This window comes from Uloborus diversus, chromosome 5, assembly GCF_026930045.1.
Source record: "Uloborus diversus isolate 005 chromosome 5, Udiv.v.3.1, whole genome shotgun sequence".
NCBI classification, from domain to species: domain Eukaryota; kingdom Metazoa; phylum Arthropoda; class Arachnida; order Araneae; family Uloboridae; genus Uloborus; species Uloborus diversus.
This window is the reverse complement of record NC_072735.1, coordinates 96,182,480-96,196,997: the sequence shown is the minus strand read 5'-3', so window position 1 is coordinate 96,196,997 and position 14,518 is coordinate 96,182,480. Positions and strand designations below refer to the sequence as shown.

At 33.4% G+C, this 14,518-nt stretch overlaps 1 protein-coding gene across 1 annotated transcript in view; it reads left to right on the top strand.

The window, feature by feature from the left end:
• Positions 1 to 14,518, top strand: part of LOC129222867 (splicing factor 3A subunit 1-like) — a 64,346-nt gene that overhangs the window by 14,855 nt on the left and 34,973 nt on the right. Inside the window, exons 5-7 of the mRNA XM_054857426.1 lie at positions 1,921 to 2,039; positions 5,999 to 6,158; positions 7,814 to 7,876. Of these exons, the coding sequence (XP_054713401.1) occupies positions 1,921 to 2,039; positions 5,999 to 6,158; positions 7,814 to 7,876 (342 nt within the window). The remainder of the gene's footprint in view (positions 1 to 1,920; positions 2,040 to 5,998; positions 6,159 to 7,813; positions 7,877 to 14,518) is intronic.

Below are 14,518 nucleotides of genomic sequence, written 5' to 3'. Positions count from 1 at the left end.
TTGTTTTATAGACAGCAGTCACGATAAAGGTGGAAATTGTTTGTTTTATCCTTAATCTTGAAGACATTAGTCCCAAAACTAATCAACACCAGCTCACATGGAGATGCGCGTTTATACCAAGTTTCTTTTAATTCCATGCATTACGTTTTGAGTATGATCGCCCTCAAGAAATCAGTCAAATGCATATTAAACACAAACAGATGAACAGATGGTTTCCAAAAAAGTTAAGGTTTGTTCATTGCAACTTAAAACATTTTAATATGTCAAAATAAGTAAATTCTCACGCAAACAATAGTTTGGTCTATGCAGAAGAAAGATATCGAATGATGATCTTTTTTTTCTTTTTTTTTATATCATTTGACTCCTAGATAGTTAACATTTTGTCTTTCACCTACAAATAAAAATGGGGTTCCTTTTAGTAAAAGCAAATCACTAAGGGTTCCAAGGTCTAAAAAGTTTGGGAACCGCTGTTATAGACAGTATCGTTATACGCAGGTTTCACTGTAGCAGTATTATGTAGTAGCAATTGCATGAGCGTTTATATGATAGATCCAAGAATTCATAATATAGATGTTGAACAAAGTTTCATGATGGCCACAAAATACTAGTTTTTTGAGTAAAAGGTATATTTTCTTTTTCAAAATTGACTTCAACTGTTAAAAAACTTATATTTGACATAATTTGAAGATTATTTTCTAAGTTATAAATAAAGTTTAAAAAATCTGTCTGTTAGTATCAATCTGGCTGATCAGTTTAATTTTTCGACTGATGAACTTAGCGGCTCATAAACCATTCAAAAATAATCACTATTTGCAAAGTACCCAACACTCTTTTAAAGAAATAATTTCATAATAATGTTTTATTGAAAAAAAAATGATCGTTTTGAATCCTTTTCCTTTACAACGGATATTCCAAAAGTTTTTGCTGTAAAAACTCCTGGACACAATTGTTCCAGAACCCCCCCCCCCCACTACAAGTTTTTTGTGAAACTGCCATGGGTGCCCATATGCAAAATTATAGGGGGGGGGCTCAGATATTTCCCCCATGGTTTAGCAGGTTGTGTTCTGGGGAACATATCCTGCTATGGAAACTGATTTCAGGACAGATAAGAGTCATTAGAATTAGTCATTTTTAATAACTTATTCATGGCTGGAGAAGAAATGTTTTACATTTTTGCAAAGAATGAAGTACTAAAAGCAAAGAAGTTCTAATTTGTAAGGGGGGCTTGAGCCCCCACTTACCCCCTATATGGGTGCCCTTGGAAACAGCATGGAAGTTGTTTTATCAACCCTGCTGCGATAAAAAAAGAAACACCCATGAGTTCTCATCTAGTTTTGGCAACCATGCTTTTCGCCCCCCCCCCCCTCCTTGTTTTGTCTCCCTCACATAGGGGAAAGTTTTCCACTCTCATTTTCCATTTGAAAATATGGTTTTTCTGTCTTTTTTTTTTTTTTTTTGATTCCAAAGGGAAAAACATGCATGATTGAAGTTGTAGGGGGGGGGGGGCAGTATTTCTTTTTTTTTATTTATTTATTTTATTTATTTTTTATTTTTTTTTTTTTTTTTTTTTTTAATTTGCACAGAGTATCCATTTATTTCTTGCTCTCTTTGATTCAAAATTCAAAATAATTTTATCCATTTATGAGCATAATTATTTATGAAATTCCTTTTGCTGGCTCTTACCCTGTCAGCTTCTACAATAGTTAAATCTTATGTTTCCCAGTTGTTTTATGAAATTCCAATTTTCATATGCTTGTTGCCAAACTTATTTTCTAAGTCATTGTGTATTGCTTAATCTTTTCATAATTTTCATTTCATTTTTGTGGATAAAATTTTTTGTTATTTGATGCATTTGATGATTTTATCTAATTTAATACAAAATGAAGTACTTTTTCAATACTAAATTTTATGCTTGTTCAGCCTGATGCTGTTAAAAAGCCAGACATTTTAAAATTGACTGAGGTGCAAATCGTCCCTAAAGAACCACCACCAGAATTTGAATTCATAGTTGATCCTCCATCTATTTCAGCTTTTGATTTGTAAGTATTAATTTTAAATACTAATGATATGCTTAAAAGTTCTTACACAACTATATATTAGCTATTTCCCTCTATGTTTCTATCTTGATATGAACTTAAAGTTCATTAGGTTTTAAATTTCAATAAAGTTTTACAAATAGTGGATTTACCATATCGCAATTGTGTCAAATCATGACCATAGGGGCCCCATAGGTTTTTTTTTTTAATATGCTTATGATAAATTTTTTACAAAAGTCCATGATAAACAAAGGGAGCCCCAATAATGCATTGCTAAGCACTTTTGAAATTGCTAATCTGCCACTGAGCCTTCGTTAGCATTTACCATAAAATGCCAAAGAACCCCAATTAGATAACTGCTTGACTACCATTTTTCCTAGAATTTCTTTCAAATAAAAATACCAAATTCCCCCCCCCCCGCCCCCCCTTTTAACGTGAATTGTTATTGAGAAAGGAAGTAATCAATTTTTAAAAAGCCAGCAATTCAAAAGGAACCCTTCACAAAAATTGTGATCTCAAAAACGAACCATTCACAAATAACAGTACTAAAATTGCACATTTCTGACCTTGAATTTGTTCTTTACGTAGCATTTTCATTTGTTTCAAAAAACTAATTTATGTGCTTCTTTCAGAGTAATTTCCAAATGCGCAGCACAAATTGTTGCAGGCGTATTAAAAATGTTCAATTTTACAAGTTTATGTGCAAAAAGTCCCATCTGAAATGAAAGAATTGCCAAAAGAGCTTAAAAGATTTTTTTTTTTAAAGACAAGATGAAAAGTTTCTTTGTACAAATTCAAGATGACACAACAATAAGTAAACTAAAACGAAAGACAAGTTGTAAGAATGAATCATTCTAACTGATCATTTACATGTGTCTAGCATCATTTCAGCTCATGTTCTTATGTAACTTATTCCAACTCTGGCTTCTGGAATTAAAAAAATTCAGACAACTGTATAAATATTCCTAGATGCAATTTTTAAATTAGGCCGACAACTTTGAAAATTCTCATAACCATTGCAGTTCCCCCCTCCCTCTTTTTCTTTTTTTATTGCAGCAGTTACAACTAATGAGCAATACTCATTAGGGTGGAGCAGAAAGAATAGAAAAAAAAACTTTGGAAATAAATTTTAGCACAGAGTAGAAAAGTTGCATAGAAGTTGTCCTACATATCCTACATATTTTCAAAAAAAAGTCATCAAAAGTGTCATATTTCCTACATTTTTGCAACTATATTTCCATCTTCCCGTATTTTGTCCTATATATTTTCAAAAAATGATAATTTTAGATACTATAGGTCACTTGTATAATAATATATGTCACTTTATGTAAAGGCTTGATAAAAGATAATTCAAGACAACTTAAAAATGGCAGATACTTATATATATATAAAAGAAGATTTTGGAAACTGCTGGCTCTTAAATAATCATAGTCTGTTTAAAGTAGATTTTTTGACAGTATTTAAAAATTATATTAAAAGGGAGCTTCAGTGATCTATATTTGACATTTTGTCAATTAATTGTAACTAGCAACTATATGTGGGAAAGATTTTATACGAAAAGAACTGGTTCATTTAACCTTTTTTAATGTAGGTATTTGTTCCAAAAAAAACTGAATAAACTTGCTCCATATTTGAAAATTAAATTTATTGGACTTCAGCTTTATTGTACAAACTTGCTTATTAGATCTGAAAAAGACACTAAAAAATCATTGGTAAAAGAGCAGGTTCTTGTACGTTCTAAAAAGGTAAAATAATAATAATTAAAAAAATTGATTCTGCTCAGTCTATGATTCATGTGGGCAATCAAAGAATCAAAAATTGCCTTAAATGTAAATGTATGTAAAAAACGGAAGCTTCACAAACTCTTTTGGATTTAGGTAATAACAATATTTAACATGCAAAAGATGAAATGTAGGAAAAGACAAAACAAAAGCTATTAAAAAATTTAAATAATCATGGTTGTTAGTAGTTGCATTAAATATAAATAGTACACTTTGTTTTAATTTTCTTTAAAAATATTTTTCCTATATAAGTAAAGTTTTTTCAAAAGTGATTCTTTCAACAACAACACATTTTAGATGTAAGGTATAATTTTAGTTTTTCAATTGTATGTAATGTGATGAATTGAAATTATTGTTAATAATAAAAGCAAGAATAATTAGATAATACAGTGGATGATCAAAAACCCGCACAAGTTAGGCGAAGTGGTTGTGCGGATTTTAGATTTTGTGGATTTCAGGTCATTAAGGAAGACGTACCTTTATATTCAAAAAAATAAAAACAATAAATGAAAATAATATACTTACAGTTATTTACATTATTTAATATACATATTTGCAATTGATACTGGCTATTTACACTTTGAAAACATTTCTGAGATTGAGGATTGTTTCAAATTTTTGTACTGTTTGAGCTTAAGTTTCTTTTGAATATTGTACAGCATTAGGAGTCCCCAAATTCTGACTATAGAACACTCCAAAAAGCGTAATATTTTTTCACCACAATATGTTTGAGAAAATTATATTTTTAAGCCGAAAACTAGCGCTTTGGAACCAGCCTAAGAAAACATGTATCTGAGAGGAGAGACTTAGAGCTTACATCTTTCAGTCATTGCGCCAAATGTAAAGTAACTAAAACTATTTTGCTAATGATTGTTTTTGTGTTGGGATCATCTTTTTATTCAGTGATTGAGAGCGTAATGTGACGAAATTCATTTGCAGCGGGTTATTGGTGACAAAATTGCAGATTTGCATTCGCAAAAATTGTTTTTCGCCAAAATTAAGTTTTGGGAAAAATCAATGCAGATTTTGGATGTTGGCGGATTTCAGGTCGGCGGATTGGTGGCACTGCACTGTATATGTATGCTATGTGTTATTTATATTTTTATTGCAAAATTATTCACACACCATGTCCTTTATTTCTGCAAGAAATTATTTTTGAAATTGTAGATTGCATTCAGATCATTTTTACTTTTGAAAAGACATTTTATTTTTGAATGAAGAAATTTGTAGTAGTACCAATTATATGTTATGAAAATAATCCATCTTACTTTGAACAAGACTCAAAACTTGGATGACTTTGAACAAGTCCCTTTCCCCAAGACTCAAAATTAGCGGTCGTCTGTCCGATTTTGCAACTAAAATTTTTAGTTTGATAATCGCAATGTCACATTTGACTGTAAAAATCCTATTTTCAGTGCAAAAAAATGTTGTATGACAAGAAGAGCAAAAATGAAATTTATCGACATTCTTAGTATCTGTGTAGGATTATCAAATAACTAACTTCATTTTTGATAAGAAAGTAATTTGAAAGCTTCACAGAAACTTTAGCCAATGTATTAAGTTTCACTGGTATTTAGAAGCAACAGCCATAAAGTGTTTGGCTGATTGGGTAATGTTTTTCCCTAGTAACATTTGGTCGCTGATGCTCATTGCTTTTTTTTTTTTTTCAATCAGTGTCACCTGACATCAGTCAAGACCATATCTAGGTAATATGCTAAACTGTCTGCAGACTCAAACAATTTCTTTAGAATTTTCTGCAAAAAAAAAAAAAAAAATACTGTGCCTCCTAAGTTTGTATTGCTGCCAAAAAAAATGTTATATGCAAGTGGAGTGCCACTAAGCAACTCAAGCATGTTTTTCAAAATTATACTTACTTCCTTTTGAGTCTTATCTGCAGGATCCTCTTAATTGGTGAGCAATAGATGTCACTCAATAAAAAACTTTGTTTGAATAATGTCAAAACTGTCTGCAAATTTAGAGCATTTTCTGCGAGCAGCGTTTAGTGCTCGTCTGTACTATCTAAGGCAGGTGGAAGCCTAATAGATAAATATGTAATAAAGTATCTAGCAGAGTCAAATGTTGAACATCCATTTTAAAGGTCATTAATTGGACACATATTTTTACTTGAAATGTTTCTTAAATTTAAACTAATTTTTTTTTAATTATTTTTTCGTTTTTCAGGGATATTGTCAAGTTAACGGCACAGTTTGTTGCTAGAAATGGCCGTCAATTTTTGACCAATCTTATGAATAGAGAGCAAAGAAATTATCAGTTTGATTTTTTGAGACCTCAACATAGTTTATTTAATTACTTTACTAAGTTGTTGGAACAATATACCAAGGTAAGTAAATGTTTCTCCTAATTTTCCTCTGACTTGAGATACAGTAGTACCTCCAAATAGCGAACAGTCACAGGACTGGAAATTTTGTCCATTATTTAATAGGATGCCTGCTATTACTGAGGATTACTTTAAAGACTTGTACTTTTTGAGCTTATGGCAATCAATTTAACATGAACTACTACAGTTAGAATAAAAAGAGTACTATTACCATCATGCTCTAAAAGACCCCCCCCCCCATCTTAATTACGTATTATTTCATTTTCCAAGTGTAGCTAATCATTTTGTCTTGCTTCTCGCATACAATTAAGGTAATGTTCGCATCGTAGGAACTAATTTAAATAACTAAAATATTTATTTAACACATTTTGCCATTTCACTGTTGCTCTTTTCTCATCATTTTCCGAAAAAATAAATGGTTCAATTGCGCCTCTCGGAATAAACTTGTGACATTCAAGGAGGATCCACATTTTCCATTTACCAATTCCTTTTAATACCAGTCCTTCCAGATACTATTTCAACTTGTATTTTCCCATTAATCTAAATCCACTCAATTTTGGAAAAGCTATACACAAGGCTAAATTTACCAAACAACTGCAGTGAGGAAAATATCTCAAAACAAATGTAAGCAGGGAAACAAATAGAATAGGAGAAGAGCAAAGTTGCAAATCCAAATCTGAGTATGACAAATAGAATTTTTTAAAATACTGTACATGATTAGCTTTTTGAAAGTTTTGTCAAAACATTCAAAAAGAAACATTTTTTATTCAAATAAGTAGTTATTTGGAGTGTCCGCTATTTAGAGTGACCTATATTAAGGAACTGGAACTCACAAAAATGTCCATTAAAGGAGGTTTCATTGTACCTTGAAATTTATTTTCTTGAGTTTGAAAATATTCTGTAAGTTAAGCCATATGAAAAATGGGAGCTTTAAGCAACATTAGCCTATTGCCATAGTAGGTTGGTTATAATTCACTCAGTTTAGGATTTTAAAAGATAGAGCATAATATAAATAATTATATACTTTTGGTCATATACAAAAGCACTTACAATGGAAAAGTATAATTTCCTATTTTATTCTTCCTCTTCCAAATTAACTGTGAAAAATAAAAATAATCACTTCACCTTGCTGAATTTCTCTTAATTACGTAAACTTTTATAATATCGATAGAAATTAAAAAAGTTTTCATAGTTTTTGTCTGAAACTTATGCAAAACTGTACTGATTTTTTTTTTTTTTTTTTTGAAACCTTGTTGTGAAATTTTTATTTTTATATCTTCAGCCGTGAACTAATGGAATTTTTTTTTAATATAGTAAAAATTGTGGTAAAATATCTTTTAAATAACATTTAGTGTAAAAAATTTTGTTTGTATGCTTCCAATGTAGTGAAACATTACATTTTCCCATCTATGTTCCTGTTAACTGAAACCCATTTCCAAACAGGCTCATGCCAGTAACACAAAGAGGTATAGATAACAATCATCCCACCTTTCAACCATCCCAATTAGAATTGTCTTTCCTGCGGACAGGATACCTATGAACGAAACGGAAAATTGAATAAATATATGTGATGCTTTAAAGCTTCAAATTTAGGTTTCTTTGTCTAAACCTGTCTTTTAAGCTTCATTTCTTATTTAAAGACAAAAATTGTTTTCTAGATTTTAATTCCTCCTAAGGACTTGATGAGTAAACTACGGAAAGAATCGGATTCTGCCAAAGTTGTAAGTATGCTTAAAATCCTTAGTTTACTGCTTGTAATTTATGTTGCTTATTGTTCACGGTACATTGTCATTTATTTATTAATGTGTAATCTTTTTGAAAACTTTGAAATTTCTTTTGAGATTTATATCCTTTCTCTTATTGAGACTCCACACAACTCTGGACATTGAATTCTACATTTTAATCTAATTTTGTCCTAGAATATAAAGGGAGAAAGATGATGCTGTTTTCATCATTAGGATATTAAAAACATTCTTCTTATGTTTACCAAGGGAGCACATAAATTTCAGCTTCTATAGCAATTAGTCACTGTATTCTGACTCACAATGATCCTATTTAACTTCTCTTTATAAATCAGATTTGAGAGCAATTAGTTATTACATTATACTATCAAGTGTGCACAGCGTGTCAACAAGTTACTAAAAGTTGCAAGTACATGTAATTGGTCTAGTGACGTGGATTGCAGGCATCGCAGCGTTCCTATATTCCTATATTTTCCTATATTTCTGAAAAAGTTCCTATAATTCCTATATTTTCCTATATTTTCAGTTTCCGCTTCCTATTTTTTTTTTTCCTTTTCCCCCGACTTTTAGCTACAGCCTTTTCCGCGAGCCCCGCGCAGGCGCCATTTTATCTTTCCTTCCGTGTTTCTTCCCGAGCGGAGCGCGAAACTTTCGACTGCGCAGTTCAATTCTGCGCACATTCAGCTCTTGCGCAAGTCCCGAGTCTTCGTTAAACTTGTGCGATCGTGATGAGCGCATGCGCTGTGTAGATTTTGACGACATCGTTCTAGGAAGGACTCGCCGGCTAACTACCGTTTCAAGACGTTCGGATCATAGACTAATAATAAGAGTAGACCAAGCTATGGCAACCCCTTTTGCTGCTCATAAACCAAACCATGTGACTGGTGGATATCCTAGCAACAGCGGGCGTTAATCGTAGCAGACGATCAACGCCAGCGCGAAATAAAATAAATAGAATTGATGGAACACGGAAGAATTATCTTTTATGGAGTCCGATTTATAAATTTGTTATTCTAAGTTGTAAATATTTTGTTAATATAGTGAGTTTTTCGTTTAGATAGTATTGTGCGTTTTCTTTAGTCAATTTCAATAACTCTCTAAGCAATAAAAGATGCAAGAGACCAAGAAGAATCAGCAAACGGTAAGATTTTTACCTACAGTTTCAATTTAAGATACCGATTAGTACATTTTTGCGTTAACGCAAAACGTTTACGCCATTTCGTTCACGCCAACGCTGACAGCTCCAAATGAAATAAAAGTTACCGAAAACTGATCAAAAACTAGTACTAATGTCAAAACAATGCATAACTCAAAGAAAAACAGTTCAATCTCTGCACCTGGAAGTTTTTTTTAATGAAAACACATTGTCTTAAAATACATGTCGAGTGCCAAACTATAGATAATGCTGCCATCTAGCAACCATGCTGCCAAAGTCTTCGCCAAGCCCTTCCACTAGTCACATGATACATCTATGAACCAGTTTTCTTTATCAGCAAGAATGAGAAAGCTCGGTCTACTCGTATTATTAGTCTATGGTTCGGATAAATCTGCAACGGTCTACCACTGACGTCACAGCTACGTTGCCTTCTGATGTCATCGGAATGGGTGGAGCTACGTTTTTTTCAGCCGGTCTGAAATAAGCGGATTTACGTTGTTTTATTCTCGCTTTTTTTTTTTACTCATTCTTTTCCTTCTTTTTCTTATACTTTTGTAATTTTAATGATACGACAATGATGTGACACCTAATTATTTCCACAGGAAATAAGAGATGTGCTCATGGGTGCCGGCAAGGAGGGGGGGGGGTGCAAGGAGGATTTCTCTCACAGCTTTTGAAAAAAAAAATCAATTTTCAAAAGACATTTTTTATATTAATTTTTTTACTAGTTATTTATAAGAAGTTTAAACATAAATCACTAATTAAAATACACCGCCAGCTCAGTTATTCCATCAGAGGACTGCAGTTTCGTGCTTTTTAGCACTCAGCCCGGAATAGGAATCACATGAGTTGGAGGCAAAAAATCTCAAACATATTGAAAAATTACAAAATATCTTAAAGAACTGCAAAATACATCACGATTAGTAATATTCCATCGCTTATGTTTACCTGAATTGGCAAGAAAGTGCCCCCCTCCCCCAGCCCCCCGTCGACTTAAAAAAATAAAGTTGAAAAAATTTAAAAACAAAAACTTTTTAATACTTAGAAAATATTTTAAGCATGTTTTTAATGATTATTAATACTAAATAAGAAAGAAAGCAAAAATAACTGCATTTTAAGCAAAGGGCAAATACAAAACTGCAGAAATACTGTGATCAGAAAAAACTTTTGAACTGAATAATTAAATAGAAATACGTCTCAGAAGTCGCTTTAATATAAATTGAATAAATAAATAATTGTACACATAATTTTTTAAAAATTGGAAAATCAATAAATAAAAATTAATTTTAATTTTGACTATGTCTTTCGCAATCACGAGTTTGTGTGTGTGTGTGTATGTAGGCGTGTGCGTGTAAGTCTATCTGCAGGCATGTAGTTGTGTGCAGGCGTGTATATGTAGGTGTGTGAGTGTGTGTGCAGGCGTGTGTGTGTGTGTGCAGGCGTGTGTGTGTGTGCAGGCGTGTGTGTGTGTGTGTGTGTGCAGGCGTGTGTGTGTGTGTGCAGGCGTGCGTGTGTGTGTGCAGGCGTGCGTGTGCGTGTGTACAGGCGTGCGTGTGCGTGTAGCAGTATGGGGGGGGGGTGGCCAAGGTGGAGTCCCCAGAAAAATCCACCGGTGGTGGCAAAAATAAAATTAAAGGACGGACGGACGGCTAAAACGGTCAAATGAGAACAATAAGCAATTCGCAATTGCTGAATTAAAAAAAATTTAAAATAAAAAAGCTTATATAAATATGTTTTCGCAATCGCGGTTGTTTATTGTTTTTACTTGACAATAGTTGATTTCCTTTGATTTCATTTTTCTATGCTTATAATGCAAATTTCTCTGTTGCACGGGCCTCCATGAGCGTGTCCATCTTCTTCATTGGTGGCACCCATGTCCTCTGGTCCACGGGCCTCCGCTAGCATGTTCCTTCCCATGGACGAAGTAGCGTCCATGCACCTCGAAATCAAATTATTTATTAATGACCTTTTCGCTTTCACACATCTTTTTTAAGCGAAAACAGTATCCAGCACGCAACATCTAACACATAACATCCAGTATCCAGCCCCAGGCGTTCATTTGAATTTTGGCGTCAAGAATTCAAATTACAGCGTTGCGGTAAAATCCATTAGTAGGAAAAAGAAGCCCATTGAGTAGGGTCCCCAGGTAAATGATACAGCGACCTTTGCATGTTCTTAACATGTGGCCGTATTCGTTTGATCGGTAGGGCGTTGGATTCGCAACTGCAGGGTCGCGGGTTCGATGCAGCTGGTCGGAGATCCTCCGTGTACGCTAATGGTGACAGGTTCACATCACGTTTAAACAGTCGGGATCACGAAGACCTCCAAGTTTCCATTCCAAATCGATATCTCCGAGGGTGCTGGATCAGGGATTGCCCGGCTCCTGGTCTGGAAAAAGAAACTTAACTGTTTTCAGGGTCCCATCTGACCAATGAAACCATGTGTAAGCGGTAGGTACGGGGACATGGGCGCCCAAATGCATAATTTTAAGGGGGGGGGGGGGTCAGATATTTTCTTTATGGTTTATCAGGATATTTCCCCATAGAAACTGATTTCAGTGCAGATTAGACGTATTGAAGTGTGACATTTTTAATAAATTATTCATTGATGGCTAGAGAAGAAATGTTTTTACATTTTTGCAAAGAAAAAAGTATTAAAAGCAAAGAGGTTTCAATATCTAAGGGCGGGGGGTTCTTGAGCCCCCACTGCCCCCACTTGCGCCCTTGACGGGGGTCCCTGGAATGCAGGCTAGTGTTATTTAACATGTTGACTATTACTGCTACTATTTCTGCTACTTTAATCTGCTATTAACATATTACCAAGTATTTGCTAGAGAAAAAAAGTTACACTTCCTTTTCATTTCGTTCCCCCTCCCCCGAAATTTTAAACTTTTTTAATTCGATCCTATATTTGCGAGTTTATTCATTTTAAAAACGTATTGCTAGCTTTATATCCTTGAAATAAAAATCAACAAAACATATGGACTAACATTTGGCACTGGGGTGCTAAAATCAGATGTTCCGGTCAGTCGAACGCGGAGCCCTTAGTGTTTAGATTCCAAGCACGCTTGGTACTCGTTTTATTGACCGACTGAAGAAACGAAAGGTCGAGTTGACCGTGCCCAACCTTGGCATAGAACCCGGGTCTGCGGCTTAGCGAAACGAGCAGGGGACTCTTATTCAAGTCATCCTAGTTTATTCCATAAAACAATACAAAAAAAAAAATAAATAAATAAATGAAACTTTGTCAAAAGCAGTCATTTAAAGAGTTAGGATGCTGAGCACAAATGCACTAAACTTCAGTAATGTGTATTTTTCGTTTTAATTCATACCTCTGTTTCCTCTTATTCCTCATTAGAAAAAAATTGGATTTTGTATAACGATATTGCCCCCCCCCCCCATCCTGCTCTTCCATTTTCATTGTTTTTTTTTGTCAGCCGTTTTATTTCACGGACTCTTAAAACCTATTGTTCCCCATAAACTTAGCTATTAAATTATCCCATTTAGCAATTAAATTTCATTTAATAGCTAAAATGAAAATATAGTGGTTGAGTAACTTGATAAACTTATTTTGACAATCGCCAACCCCTTTTTTTAACTTTAATAATAATATTAGCAAGAAATAACCAATGTTTTTTAGTACAAATAAACAGACTTTTACCGGATGTCTTTACATCCAAAAGTTCACAAATTTGAATTGAAAAAGGGGTTCCTGGAAACCGCGAAACACGTGTATTCAACAATCTATTTATTTGTGCTAATAAACGTTAGATATTTCCTGTTATTTCACGGCTCAAAGGGATTAAATTATTTCTTAACAGAAAAATGCGTACTTTTTTTACATTCTTTTTTTGTATACCGTTTTATTTTACAGAAACTTAAAATCTTTTTTTCCCCACAAAATGTTTCCCTTAAATAGCTAAAATAAAACATATTTTGGTAAATAACTTGAAAAACTAATCTTGATGCTTCCTTCCCCCCTGCCATTTTTCAAATAAAATAATCATATCTTTTAGAACGCCAAATTTATATCTTAAAAACAAATCATATTTTAATTAATTATGAAGTAAAACCGTTATCGCTTTAAAAAATAAACTCCCTTTCTGTTTCATAACAATAACAAAAAGGAAATAAAGATAAAAAAGGGAAATAAATATATAAAAAATTAAGATCGAAAAGCGAAAAGGAAAAATTATCAAACGCGAAAATCAACTAGCAAAAGAAATGATGTGACGTCAGAAGGTTACGTAGCTCCACCCATTCTTATGACGTCAGAGGTAGACCGTTGCAGATTTATCCGAACGTGTTTCAAGTCTCCACACGCGCCATTTTTCTTTTCTTTTTTTTTAACGGAACTTCGTGGAGTAAGCTCAATTTCGATTGTTATGGTTTCGATTGTGCGGAATGTAGGTTCGTGTGTTAACTAAACGTTCGTTGCAATAATAATGCCTCCGAAGAGACCGCACAACCAAGTTTGTTTTCGAAAAAGAATACGCAAAGCTGTTCCCGATTTTAAAGGAATCGAGGAAGTCAAAAAAACATGAATACTTTGGGGTCAATCCAGACCCAAATTGGGTACGCTTTGCGGCCCGTTCACAGAATTCCGCATCGTAAAAGCGGCCCCATTCCCAAATTTCTACATCTCAAAAGCAGCTCATTCACAAAATTTCACATCATAAAATAAATATACGAAACAAGAAACAGGGTCAATCAGGAACGATCATTTTTTGTTCAACCGGAAAGCAAACCGTACCTCCGGACCAGTGAAACTTAGTCGCCATATTTGGTCATTCTCGCGATGGAGTCAGACAAGATGCTTAAGTGTCTAAGTTTATAAGAACAAAGCACAATTGGATATTTATTTACTGCAAACTAATGAAAATAACGCAAAATGTGCTGCAAATCTTTTTTTTTTAAATTATTATTTTAATGTTTTCTAGAGAAATGAAAAACTTAATATTTAAAATTTCATCTTATCCTCATTGCTTTGGTCCCTAATGTGCCTAAAACTATAGCATTTCCACTAAATTGTTGTTTTATGAGGATTTTTTTTTAATTTTTTTATATACTAGTAGTTGAAATCTGGATCGGTATAGTCGCCATTTTTGGTCATTCCCTAGATGGAAGTAGACAAGACTTTTAAGTGCCTAAGTTTTCAAAAACGGAATTGGAAGTTAATTGCTATGAAAACTATTCGCAACTCCAACGAACTATAGGGGGCACTGCAGTCACTGTCTAATGGCGGAATTGAAAACTAAAACAAACGCATGTGGTAACGAAGAAAATACTAAAAGTGTTGTGATTTTTGTTCGTATGTATGATTTTTTCGCTTTATTCATTTGAAAAGATTTTTCAAAGTCTTTTGGTTATTCTGACCCATATAGAAAGAGATTAGAAACCAAAAAGTATTACGAAAGTAAACAATTAATGCAGAACACACAGTAAGTTGTTCTGAAGCAGCCATTT